General features: G+C 33.4%; 1 protein-coding gene across 2 annotated transcripts; it reads right to left on the reverse strand.

The window, feature by feature from the left end:
• Positions 1–596: 596 nt before the first annotated feature.
• On the reverse strand, positions 597–3,152 carry LOC114314648 (Pyridoxamine 5'-phosphate oxidase family protein). Of its 2 annotated transcripts, XM_028261117.2 has the most exons (7): positions 2,908–3,152; positions 2,719–2,768; positions 2,587–2,644; positions 2,353–2,385; positions 2,113–2,208; positions 974–1,141; positions 597–851 (listed from the first exon to the last, which is right to left on the reverse strand). In XM_028261117.2, the coding sequence occupies exons 1-7, from the start codon at positions 2,995–2,997 to the stop codon at positions 750–752; spliced, it is 597 nt and encodes a 198-aa protein (XP_028116918.2). In that variant the 5' UTR covers positions 2,998–3,152; the 3' UTR covers positions 597–749. The 2 variants fall into 2 exon arrangements, with proteins under 2 accessions (XP_028116918.2, XP_028116919.2); XM_028261118.2 differs by lacking the exon at positions 2,113–2,208 and having other exon boundaries at positions 2,908–3,111.
• Positions 3,153–14,081: the final 10,929 nt, after the last annotated feature.

Raw genomic sequence — 14,081 nt, forward strand, 5'->3', positions numbered from 1 at the left:
TCAAATGAGTATTTCACAAATTTAGGTGGGAACTATACAAGTTTCCTCACTTCAAATGTATATATATATATATATATATGTGTGTGTGTGTGTATGTGTGTGTATATACAAGTTTGTTTTTTGGAGTTCTCCAATTGGCTTTCCTCCAACTTTCTAGTTTCATCTGGACATTTGTTGAAATACTCATATGGGCAAGATGCTTTGCATGGGAGGCTCACGTACATTTCCTATGCATTACCTCAAAGGTCTTACAGAGGTAATTACTACTTTTGGTACAATAATAACATTTTCTAAACAATCATATATTTTGACCTCCAAATATTTCGCTGTGTTTTTGTTTTTCATGTTTTCGGAAATAAAAACAATGAAAAACTCAAAAATGCCAATAGATTTCTTAATGTTTTCATTTTTTTTAGCATCAAAAACAACATTTTTTTTTTCTTTATGTTTTCTTAAAAGGCGTTGCTTTCAGAAAATTTTGTCGAAACAATTCGCTAAACAAGATTTATTTGTTTTCCAAAAAATGAAAATAAAAAATGAAAACAAAACCAAATATATGATTAGAGTAAAGTAATGACTCGTAGCAGAGTCAAGCATGCACAAATACATTCCTCTTCTATTCAAGAAAATGGTTTTTTTTCTTAATTGTGGAAAACATTATAGATTTCATGACAATCAAATCATCTAAATTTAGTGAATACAATGGCATGTAATTGCAATCTTAGAATCTTAATATTATAAGAAAGATATTACGGGTTAATTCTTTCCGAGCTCCAAAACTTCTCACCATTGAGGTTCTGTCTGGATGAAAAGGTTAGCCTCTCATTAATCTTCAAATTCAAGTAATCAACCTAGACATAAAGACAAAATCCATAAAATTTGTGGTTGAAACAAATTTAGCAGCTTAAAGAGAGGAGAAAAAGAAAAAAAAATATAGCAGGAAACAAATACAAGAGCAGAGAAGACCTCGGACCTGGTCAGGATCTAGTACGAGCAAACAAAACGCATCAACTGGGCCAGCAGAAGGATCTAGAGAGGACTCTGAGGACGATTGTTCACCAAGAGAGGGAAGCCCGGGATTGGGCCCCAAGTACTGCAGTCTTGATTTTACAGAACTAGCAAACCAAGCTTTCTCTCTTTGCTGCATTATATGTTTTTAGAATCAAAATCATATGTTGTCTTAATGAAAGATTAGTGAAAGCTACTAACAATAGCAAAATCATTATTGTAGCATGTAGATAGTGTCATTATGGAATAGCAAAGATACATTTATAAGCACCAAAATTTCTCTTGTCCAAGTATGAGTGATGGTAACCTCACAAGACAATCTGGCTTAGATACTACTTCAGCAGCTGGAGGTACAAGCATATTAACCCCCCAAAAAAAGAATTATACTGTATTACATCTACACAGACAGCTGAAAAGGACGGCTATCCGAGTTTCTTATACATAAACTATGCTTCGCCTTGAGGTTCTATGATAAGAAATTTATAGTCTCTACTAAATTATTTTCTAGTCTTTGAGGTATGATTGTATAACAGAAAATGCAAATATTCGTAAGATAAGAAGCACAAATACAACATAAGAACAAGGACATGGATATGTACATGTCAACAAAAGAATTTTCAAAATCAAGACACAACATATAAATAATAACAAATTCCACATTTTTGTGTTACAATATATTTGTATTTTATTACATCATTATATTAACAAATCATTTTTGAGCCTTGTGTTGATTTTCAATATTGCTGAAGTACCTTTGCTATTTCTCTCTTATCCTAAGGGGAGCTAAGGAAGAAAAGAAAGGTTCCATTGTCCCAATGCCACCTACATAAACAACAAAAGTTCCTTTGCCATGTAGTTATTGAGATTTCGCAAGGCTGATCAAATGACAACACCTACATATTCTCATACATTTTACACGTTTGTACACAATTTTTTCATATTTCTATACACATTTTATGTCTACATCGAGAGATTAATATTAGAATTTTCAATCATGATGAATGTGATAATCCAAGTTAACAATTAGTTCAGCAATCAAAAATATATAACAAACAAATAAGAAATGGCATTTGCAGTGTGCTTGGAAACTGGAACAAAAGGCACCTGAAGCTTGAGAGGGTCAAGACATAACCCATCAACCACATCAATTCTTCCATTAATCCGGAATTGCTCCCATGAATCAGTAAAATACCAACATATCTAAACCACAAAAAATCAAACTTCGAATAAATTTGCAAGTCTCAGCAATTCTACTTGACGCAATTCACCAGTGAGAAGATAAATAAATACATAAACACAAAGATTACATGGAAGAGCAATAATACCTCAATAAAGATGAATTACCTCAGCAAATGGGCAATGCTTGAGATCATCAATCTGCATTTTTTAAGTAGAAAAATCAACTCTAACCAATGATGTTTAACCAAATATAAAAACCCATCTCACAATTTGAACACACGCATATTCTATACTAACTATTAATAAAAAATTTAGCTTAAACATCTATATACAAAATCTGTTACTAATCCATCAATAAAAATTAAAACCCAAAAACAAATAATCAAAAAGAGAAACAACCTTGTGAGTTCGGCAATCAGTGTTGATTCGCATCTTGTCACTGTTCTCTTCAAACCCTCTGCACACAATAAAAACATCGTTTTGACAAATTTCAATAAAAAAATTCAAGAATTCACACAGAGAGACACAGACCTGAAAACGACAGTGCGATTGGAGGGTCTTCCATTAGATCCGATTGTTGCCTGAAAACCCACAACAGAGGATTGATTAGAAACGATTTGGGAAAAACAAAAGCAAACGAATCGATTAAAATAGAACGGTGGGTATGTATATATATATATATAGATAGATATATATATGTGTGAATGTATAGAAATGTACAAGCTGGAAGAAAGAAGAGTGCTTGAGGGCGGAATTGGAATCCAAGGCGTTGAGGAGCAACTGCTTCCATGGCCCTGTTACTGTTCCCATTTTTGCTTTATCTGTCTGAAAAACTATTCTCTGGATTCTGTGAATTATCCTAAAATGCGGGATCAGGATGGCAATAGGGATTAATGGGGGTGAATAATTCCCATTTCTTCATAATTATTTATTTTCATTTCCCAATTCCCATGGGACTATCCTCTTTATCGGGTTTGGATTTTTTCTAATTTAACTTTACCTTTATTTTTTTAAAATTTACAACCAAAATTAAATATATATTCAAATTTATTTTATTTTATTTGACTTAACAATAATATCATTTGCGTATTAGTTAATGTAGTCATATTATTTTTATCAAATTTTATATATATTTAGAATTTTTTAAATTTATTTAGAAAAATTCTATTCCTACAAAAAAATTCCATCTTCTTTTTTAATTTTTTTTAATTTTATGTATCTTATTCTCCTCTCTATACATTGATCATCGATAATCTGAATGTGAGTTGTTGCTCTCATTTTCATCTTCTTCTTTCTTTTTTTTTTAATTTTTATTTACATTTATGAAATGAATTTTCTTATTTCAATATCTCCTACAATTGTTTTATTGAATTTCTCTCTGATTTGATGATAACCTTAGATTGAATTTCTCAATTTTCATTTTAACTAGTGATCACCTTAATTGAAAATTTGTACATTTGTGTCTTTAATTTTCATGTTTTGATTATGATTAATCGTGCGTTTTTTATCGATAATCATAGTCTTGTCGTAGTTAGATTGTCGTCATTACAAATCGTCGTTGTTGTAGTGAGAGGATGAGAGACAGTGAGAATTAGAACTCTAGTTGTAAACAAAGTAGTGTGATAACATATGGAGAAATTAATTTTCAATGTACCTAAAAAAAAAAAACTATATGGGGAAATTAGTGGGTACCCATCTCCGGTAGAGATTTAAAAAATATCACTTACCCGACTTGACGAACAATAAAAAAATGGAGAAAATCCATGTATATGGATTGAGTCTCCAAGGATACCCGTAGGTTAGGTTATCAATTGCCATCCCCATGCTGGACTTCTCTCATGTTGGATTTGAAGATGACAGAGGCCCTGTTTGGTGAGCTTGTTTTAAGTTAATTTTGCCTAATAAATTATAAATAGAAGTTGTATTAAACAGTATGGTACAGATTTTCAAATCAAAATAAAGTATAATTATCCCCAAAAACTGTAACAGATAGTCCCAAAATGTAAGGGGTCCGTAAGGATTAACACAGATTTTGTTTCGATGATTTGAATTATTTATTCTGGAAAGTTCATAAGGTATATTATCTATAAAAAAATTTAATTCTATCCAACAATTACAACTTTTTCATTTTATTAAATTTATCTTCAAAAAAATAGACGACACATATATATTTAAAATAGATCATCTGTTTTTCTAGAGTCAAATGCGATAAAATAAAAGGTTACGATTATCAAATCATTTTAAAAAATATCATGAATAATATAAATTGCGATCCTTACAAAATGAACGATTCTGATCATCAAAACAAGATTTGTGCTAGACCTTACAAACCCTTAAATTATGTCTATTGAGATCCCAATATGAGAAAAACCCAACTCTATCCTAAAAGTCCAGAGTGGTTGGTGATATTATAAGAAATTTTGGGGTAGTTCTCAACATTTTATTTTTGGGTAATTGCATTTCTACCATAATTTAATCTTCTTATACCTATTTTCTCATTACGATGAATTAGAGAGCTACTATTTCTACACACTTATTCCTCTTTATACACATCCTTACTTAATACACACTAAATAATTTTTAAATTTTAATTTTCACTTAGTGCACATCCCCTTCTCCCCAAAATACCCTCATCTTTCACTCCAAATCCTAAATCCGAAACCACTATAGCTACTTGTCTATCAGTGTCCTCCCTCAACCTTAATCTCAACCTCAACCACTCAAACTGTAACGGCCCCAAGTACGTGTCACAATTATCTTTATTTAATTATGCGATAATATGAATTAATTTGAGAATATCTGTTTGAATTGGGAAAATATCTGTTGAGGTTACAACTTCGGGACTAAAATTGACAACCATAATGGGTTCAGAAACTGAAATTGGGTACATTGATATGCTAATGGAAATTTTCAGAGCCATTTGGGAAGTTTAATTGAAAATTAATTTCGTCTGATTCGCTAAGTCATGTTTGGCTCATTATTTAAACAAATATATAGAGATATAGATACGTGCCTTAGTTGTTGACTCAACACAAAAATAAGAAAAAAATCTGAGAGAGAGAGAGAGAGAGAGTTCTAGAGACTTAGAAGAGAAGAAGAAAAACAAAGGAGACATCAAACAAGCTTCAAAGATCAACAGTCAAGGGTAGGAATTTCCTATTAATTTCTTGATATGGAGCTAAGACATATATAAACTCATGAACATAGTGTCGTGCTGTATTTTGACCTAGAAAGCATATATGAGCACATATGGCAATAATTAAAGGAAATTGGCTTATAACTTTACATACATGGCATCAAATCATGTAATTCATGTTCATAAACTTGTTTTCTTGCATAGTTTCTAAGATTTGAAAGCAATTCCTCCATGAAAGCTTGAGTTGGAGCTTTTAACTACATATTTGGGTTTGGGCATGTAATTCATGATTTTTGGGTTGCTTAATTGGGCATTAGATTGTGTTTTAAAGTTATGATTTTGTGTAAACTAGATATGTTGCATTCAACATGTTTTTATAAGTTTTTGGCCTTTAAATACTTGGAAATGAAGTTTGTTTTTGGAAAGAATAAGGTTCCATTCAAGAGCAGAATTTCGGATTGAAAATGTACCCAGACCACTCAAGCGGCCTGGGCCACCGCTCGAGTGGCCAACCTTGGTTCGGCCAAAATTTGATTATGAAGTTCCACCACTCGTGCAGCCAAGGCCACCACACGAGCGGCCAAGTCACTTTACGTGCGGCCAAACAAGGCAGATTTTTCAATTTTGTTTTCTTTCTGTTTTCTGACTTCCGAGCCTTCTTCATTTACATGATTTTCACATGTCATTTACATCCATTAGCATCTCATAAGCATAAAAGAAATTGAAATAAAAATAGAAATAACTGAACGAACAAGTAACAGACAATTGAATAAGGTTAAGAACTAGTTGCATGACTTATATGTGTATTGAGAAATTGTGCTATGAATGTTTGTATTTGTAGGTCAAGACTCGAAGACCAAACAACCGGATTTGGAAGCCCACTATAAGTAATATTTCTGTAAAGATATGTTGATATAAATTATGTTTTAACTATTATCGATAAGCTATGGTTTCTTGAAATGTTTATCTTGATTATGTGAACAAATGTCCTATTTGCAAATCTATTATGGCATCCATAGATAATCCCAAGTCATGGGAGACGGCATGTAAATGCGGGTCCATGACATATATATGATACGAGATCTCGTTAGCCACTTCATTGTGGTAATATGTGTTTAATCGGTATCGGGAACCGATTACTCTAATCGAAAGACGATATGTGCTACATTCTGTGGAATGTACTAGTATGTTATGTTCTGATATGAGATTGATATGGTTGATTGTGGTATGATTTGTTTTACGGATATGATTTGGAATTCGTTCACTAACCTCTTTACGTTAATGTTATTCACTGGGTTTTAGCTTTTTGTTTTTATATATCTATGTATAGTTGAGCGTTTTGGAGGGCAATCCTAGAAGGGCCTTTAGTCGAGCCACTGCTCTAAAGCCAACCGAGTCATTTTGAGTGCCTCCGAGTTAGGGCTAGGCTTGGAAGATCGTTGTCAAACTTTTGATTATGACGTACACTTTTGACCAATGCATATGTTTTGTTTAAGATATTATGTTATCGTTATGTATTGTAAGCGGGTAAATTAATATTTTTGCATGTACATATTTATTCATATAGATGCACATCTCATTGGACTATTGGTGTTTTTGTTTATTGCTTCCGCAAGCCCCGATTATTTTTGTTTGTACAGGAAAGCCTTTGGTAATCCAAGGATTACTGGCCGGTTATGACGCCAAACTTTTAAGGACAGATTTGGGTCGTGACACAAACCCTTTCTCCCCCGACCATTCACTCCATCAACACCGCCACTACAAAACTCCTACCACTGCAAAGCTACCACCATTGTGACTTGCGGCTACTACCATGAAACTCTCCTATTGCCACACACGGTGGCTACTACGCGAAATCCATCACCCACCATTGTTTTTGTTTGAAATACCAAATCCGAACAGACAGGCTTTGTTGAAGGAAGCAAGTATGAATATTTGTTTTTGTTTTATCAAACATGCCTTCTTTTTTTGTTCATCAAAGTTGTTTGCAGGTAAAAAAAACTATTGACATATATACATATGAAGAAATAAAGAAAAAAAGGAAAGAAAAGAAATATATATATATATATATATATATAACTATATCTAGTATAATATTGGGGTAACGTAACTTCGTTTTTGTTTATTATTAGATATATGTTTTCTGTTGCTTTGCTTCCAAATCAAAGGCTAAAGTTCAAACTTGTGGCATTGAATTGTTAATGGCGATTATGCAAAATCAAACTTCACGATGGGATAGGATTCCCAACAGTTAAAGGGCTTGCGATAGTGTAGGGTTTACCGCAATAGAGGGTTCACAGTGGTAGGGTTTATGGCGACAATAGTGATAGCTATGGCTGGTGGTGGTAGTTGGCCAGTCGGTGTGTGTTTGTTGAGTGTTCCATCAACAAGTGTATGTTTGACCGAAAATAGTAATTTGATTAAGGGATAGATTTGTAATTAAAAATAAATCATTAAGTTTGTGAAAAAAGAGAAATAGATGTGTGGAATAGAAATTTCCAATTACTTTTCAATATACCAATTTTACCACTCTTCAACCCCACCTCTCCTCACACCTATTTTCATTTCCTCTATTTCTCATTCACTTTCATCTTATTCTTTTTGCCATTGTCGTCAGTCACTGACACTGTCACTACCGCCGGTCTTCACCAGTGCCCTCTCCGCTGACGCTGACAGACCATCTCCTCATTTTCTTCTTCGCCATCTCATCCTTATATTCTTTTTTTTTTTTTTTCTTCTCCTGAAACCCAAACCCCACTCTCCAATCAGTATATTTAAACCTTAAGACCACCATCCACCACTGCAATTCCTTTCTCCACCCCCCATTAACCACCAATGCTTGTCCCTCTTACTCATGTTCAATCTTTACAAACCCATCATCAGAGTCACCGATGCCCAATCTCACTGGATCGCCACACACACACACACACACACACAGAGAGAGAGAGAGAGAGAGAGAGAGAGAGCTAACCAAATCATAGCCCAGATCAGGCTCACTTCCCTCGCCTATCTTTTCCTCTTTACAAATCAAGATCTGGTTTGTCCAGATCTCCTCGATCTACGTATGGCAACAAAAATAAAAAGAAGATGATGAGAAAAAAAAAGTCAACGAAATAGAGGTGGTGGAACAGGAGTGGCCCGCGATAGTTAAAAATGGTGGGACATGGGTAGTCAGAGGTGACAGAGATGGAGCGTGGTGGGGTGAGGCAGTGAGAGATTGGATGGCGGCGGTTGAGGTGAAGGAACGGAGGTAGTAGTAGGCTAGTAGAGGAGGTGGTGATGGATTGTATTGAAAAATTGAGGGCCTGTTTGGTAGAGGTTTTAAAACTTAATTCTATTTTTTGGTTTGAGTGTGGTATTTAGTTGGAGTTTTTAAAAATTGATTTCACACTCATTTTTTAAAACATGTCTATTCGGTCATTTTCTCAGATGTTCGGCTGGTTAACCAAAATAGTGTTCGCGTTTTTTTTTTTGGCACATGTTATTTTTATATTTTAAATAAAAAATATTTTTCAAAATTTTTAAAGTTTTTTTATGAGCTTTTAATAGAATTTTTGGTTGTATGTTTGGTTATGAGTTGTAAGTTTTTTAATCAAATATAATATGTCACATCAAAAATTTCAAACTTAATTCAAAACTCTTTTCAAAACTCATAACCAAACAAATTTTTCACACTCAAAATATAATTACAAAACTCATAAACTCAAAATATAACTCCATTATCAAATTATAATTTTAAAACTCTATCAAATGCTAACTAAGATTTTCAAACTTTAAAGATTTTCAAATTTTAAAGTGGAAGGATATTTAGTAATTTTATACAATGATTGAATATAATAAAAGAAAATTAAAATTAAAGGATGTAATGAGTTCAATCAGTGGTGTAAATAGAATTTTTCTTTTTGGTTAAATTACAAATACATCTTGAAGTTTTTTTTAAATATAGATTTTTATTCGTAATTCTACAAATAACATTTTGCCTCTTCAAGTTTATAAATACAAAACAAATAATTTATTGTATTAATAAATTATCAAGTCAATTAATAATTTTAATCATGTCATAAATATATTTCAATTAACAATTTAAATAGTTTTATTACTGTATAGAAAGGTAGTTAGAAATTTTAATTTTTCTATTAATTCTATTAAATAAAAAATTATAACATAAGATATTTGTAATTTTCAAAATCACAGAAGACAATTCACATTTTGAAAAAGGAAATGGCTTCTGTCCAGTTCTTAATCAGACTGGACCGTACTGTTGGGCCCGTGGAGGCCCATCATGGGTCCTGTTTTGATAATCTGAACCGTCAATGTATAGAACTCGTCGAGTACTATATGCCTGTAAAAAATCACGTTGATCGGATATCGATAGCTATGTGATCAAAACAGATTTTTGTCAATCATTAATTTATTTACCTTCCATTTTTTTTATACAAAACTGATTTGATCATATAGCTATCGATATCCGATTAACGTGATTTTTCATAAATACATAGTACTCGACGAGTTCTACACATTGAACGGTTCAAATTATCAAAACGGGACCCATGGTGGGTCCTCACAGGCCCAACAGTACGGTCTAGTCCGATTAAGGACTAGACAGAAGCCATGCCCTTTGAAAAAAACTCAAGGGGTGTATTTATATTTTAGCCTTAGTTTTTTACCCCTAAATTTTTTTTGAGAAAATAGCAAAACAATAGTATTTTTTAAAATAATTACAAATTAATGATAAATTTTATAAATATTAATAATTAATTTTTTTTTTTTTGTAAATCTATAATTATTTTTTTTTAATTTCAAATGTATTGTAATTTCCCAAATATTTTCTATTTAAATTATTACAAAAGTGTTTTTATCTAATTTTTTCAAACTTTTCTATTTATGACATTATATCTATATCTATACTATATATTAAGCAAAATGGAATTTTTAAACCCCAAGACTTGTGGAAGCTTCAATATGCCAATCCTAATTTTCTTATTTTTTGTTTTTTTTTTAAAAAAAATTAACCTCAGCATTTATTAACTTTTCTCAACCCATAAGACTTTTTGACTTCTCTCATAATTACTGCAGTACCTTTTTCAAAACAAATAATATGTATATTAAAAAAAATTTAAAACAAATATAAATATCTATATCTATATCTATCTATTTATTTATATCTATCTCTAACTCACAAGTTTTGTGGGAGTTTCAATATCCCAATCTAAATTTCTTGATTTTTTGATTTAAAAAAAAAAATCTTAGCATTTATTAATTTCTCACAACTCCCAAGCCTTACCCTTATAATAACACTTTAATGCATTAAGAATAAGTATAAAAAAAATTACTTTAAAAGTCCAACACATATGAATTGCTTGAAAAGTCCCAACACATATGATTATTATCCCCCACAATAATACTTTAATGTATTAAGAACATGTATAAAAAAAATTCCTTGAAAAGTATAACACATATGATTATTATCAAAATATTAAACTTTAATATAATATAAAAAAATAAGACATTTAATTCATTGAAAAGTTCAACACATATGATTATTATATTAAACTTTAATATAATGTAAAAAAGAAAAAAGAAAAAGAAGACATTTAAAAAAAAAAAAAGATATTTAAAAATCACAATTCACATATATATCCCATGATCAGCATTTATTACCTTTTTTCAATCCACATGTCTTTCCACATGCCTGAATTTATTGATTTGGTCAAAATTCTCTAATCAGCATTTAAAATCCCCTCATACAGATAATTATAGATACAACCCGTGCATAGTTACTGCAGTACCCTTTTTAATTTCTCCAATACACTATGGTTAGTAATAAAATTGTTAAATTATTATTATAAAAAATCTTTAAAAACATAATTTATATACTAAAAAAATCTAAAATAAATATAAATATTTATAATTATCTCGTGCATAGGACAGGTGATAGGCTAGTATCTATATAAGGAAAATGGTATTTTTAAAGAAATAAAAAAAAAAATCTATTGGTTAGCTCCTTAATCCAAAAACAAAAAAAGTTATAATTATTTACAATTTTGAATTTTGAAATTCCAAACAATATGATATGTCACCCCCACGTTTTTCAAAAATAATATTGATCAAAACAATTCAAATAAAATAAAGACATTAATTATCTATGATTTTGTATTTTAAAATTCAAAATAATATGATAAGTCACCTCATCCACTCTCACTTTTTTCGAAAATAATATAAATCTAAAATTTTAAAAACCCAATCAAATTAAAAATTTAATACAATTCTGTCTTTAAAATACTCAATATTTGATCTTTTTCCAATCCGGTCAACTCCTCCCTAAATGTAATGATGCAATGGTTATTTTCTCTCTTTGCCAATACTCCAAACTTATTTCAAGTTTGTTTGTTTATGATTTTTTTTTTAATTTTTTATAAATTCATATTTTCGTGTGAGTATGTTTTTTTTTCTCTATATGACTTTTTTTTTCTAATGTATTTTTTTTCAGCTAAATTGATAATAAATATATATCTGTTAATTATCTTTGTTTTGGGAGTTGATTTGAAGTTTTTTTTTTGGTAGATGTTTGTGTATTTTTTATATTGTTGTTATTATTGCTTTTGGTATATGTGAATTGATAATATAGTTATGAGTTTTTTTATTTTTTATTTTTAAGAATAAGACGTCTTATATTATTTTTTATGATTTGGTAATTTTTTAAATTTCTTAAACAAAATTTTCAAATTTTTTATTTGTAAAAAATTAAAAACATTTAACTGACTTGCCCATCAATAAATAAAATTTTAAATAATGAACACTAATCAATAATTTATGGATTTAAAAAAAAAAAAATTGACACCCATATATGGAATAAGAAAACCTAAAATCACGCATTTTTTAATTTTTAATTCTTTAAAACTGTAACGGTATTTTTTTTATTTCCACAACATTGTCTTTTTATATTTACGATGATAAAAAACAAGATCAGAGTTGCATAATGATTAATGGAGGTAGGGAGTGTACGGGGGGCAAATATTCCGGCGTGCCCGTATTCCTTTCTTCCGAGCTCCGTCGATATCCGATCACCTGCGAGCAAATAACGGTGAGCTACCCGGCGGTGTGTGGCCGGAAAAACCCTCCGACGGTCAAGTTAGCACACACCTTAGAGGGAATAGAGAGAAGGGAGGGAGTGTTTGAGTGTAAGAAATCCTTACAGATGTGTTCGTGTTGCGTATGGGGGGCGCAGGCATGCTTTTATACCTTCTGAGCCCCATATCCACTCCCAGTCATCTCCTGACACGTGGCTCCGCTATCCCATCTGTCAGCATAAACCATGCCATTCACCACCTAACCCCAACTGCCTGACTTCACAGCTGGAGCTCGGCAGCCGAGCTGTTCTACCTCGGCCATGTCATGCTTCAAACCCATGCGCCTAGCCGGACAAACACATGAAGAACCGGGCTAGGCGGCATCTCGGCAAAGCCTAGCCCGGGCTCCTCCTTTGGTTGGCCTTCTCGCCGGTCAATCAACTACCTCGGCTGACCGCGCCTTTCCGGGCGCCGGTCTCTCGGTCTGTCTGGTTTTGACCATCCTCGGACCGAGCATCCTGGTCTGACCAGTCACTTCCTGGCCGAGCAGCTTCCGTACGGTCCGGGGTGGCACACACTCAGTCCAAACTCTGCCCGGCCCAAGTTCTGATAGCCCATTTCCAGGCGGATAGTTGATCAGCTCGGCCCCATACACCGTTGGGCCCTCAACCTGCTCGGCCGTCACCTCGGCCCAACTCCAGATCATAAATTACCCTCTCAATTGCCCCTTAATTCCGTCCGCGGAAGCGTGACTGGGATTACTCACTTCGACCGAGATAACATTTCTCCAGTCGTCAAGTCGCCAAGCCTTCACCGAGCTAATCTGCTATCCTTCCCCGGTCATGTTCCTCGGCTTACAGCCTTTTCGTCGAAAGTAGCTCGGCTGGCTCTTCGTCTCTTCATCCCGTCGCTTCAATCCTGACGTAGCCATAAATGGGGACACGTGGCGAGCTCCCATTGGTCATCGAGAAGCCAACCCGCCGTTCTTGTCAGATTTTGAATTTGGGCGGTCTCTCATGCTTACAAATACATGACCCCCATCATTCCATTTCTTCCTACTGTTGCTTTTCCTCCTACCGATTCAGTGGCTCAAGCCATTACCTCAGACTCGACTGCCATTTCTCATTCTTGGAAGAACAGCCCCCATCCTCCAAAGGTAAGGTTTTCGATCCCCCTAGTTGCTATTTTCTTTCATTTTACACACATTAGGGTATAAAAACGTAGCATTTAGGGCAAAGGCCATAGAATCCGTCCCAAACCTCCCACTGTTCTTGGTGTTCTTCGTCTTCTTGAAGAACATTGGAGAACTGGGGCGAACCGGGCTCTTGGTCTTCCTTTGATCTAAAAAACCAATGAAACCGAGCAAATAACAAGTTTGTCTCAACCCTAGCAAAAACCGAGATAACAAAAGGACTTGGTCGCTCATCCGGGCTAACAACTGGTCTGCTAGGGCGACCGGGCTCCTTAGATAGATTAGAAAACCGGGGTGGTTTGGCACTCTTAATGACCGAGCTAAAATCCAGCTCCTTTTGCGCGACCGCGCTCACACTTAAACTTGCCATCCTTTTCCTGCAGAGTCCAAGGGGACCACTGTCGTTCCTGAGTCTCTCAGAACCGAGCAGCAACCAATTACCAGTGCCAAACCACTCAACCGGGCTATACCAAGCCGGCCAGAAATGGGGAAATTC

The sequence above is a fragment of the Camellia sinensis genome, chromosome 5 (assembly GCF_055761805.1).
Source record: "Camellia sinensis isolate YWXY chromosome 5, ASM5576180v1, whole genome shotgun sequence".
Taxonomy (NCBI): domain Eukaryota; kingdom Viridiplantae; phylum Streptophyta; class Magnoliopsida; order Ericales; family Theaceae; genus Camellia; species Camellia sinensis.

Bases quoted from the DNA above. Each gene is read 5' to 3' on its own strand.
- LOC114314648 (XM_028261117.2), bottom strand. From the start codon at position 2,997: ATGGGAACAGTAACAGGGCCATGGAAGCAGTTGCTCCTCAACGCCTTG. The intron at 2,769-2,907 runs GTACATTTCTAT...GTGGGTTTTCAG, and splicing joins ACTCTTCTTTCTTCCAGCTT to GCAACAATCGGATCTAATGG. The intron at 2,645-2,718 runs GTCTGTGTCTCT...TATTGTGTGCAG, and splicing joins AATCGCACTGTCGTTTTCAG to AGGGTTTGAAGAGAACAGTG.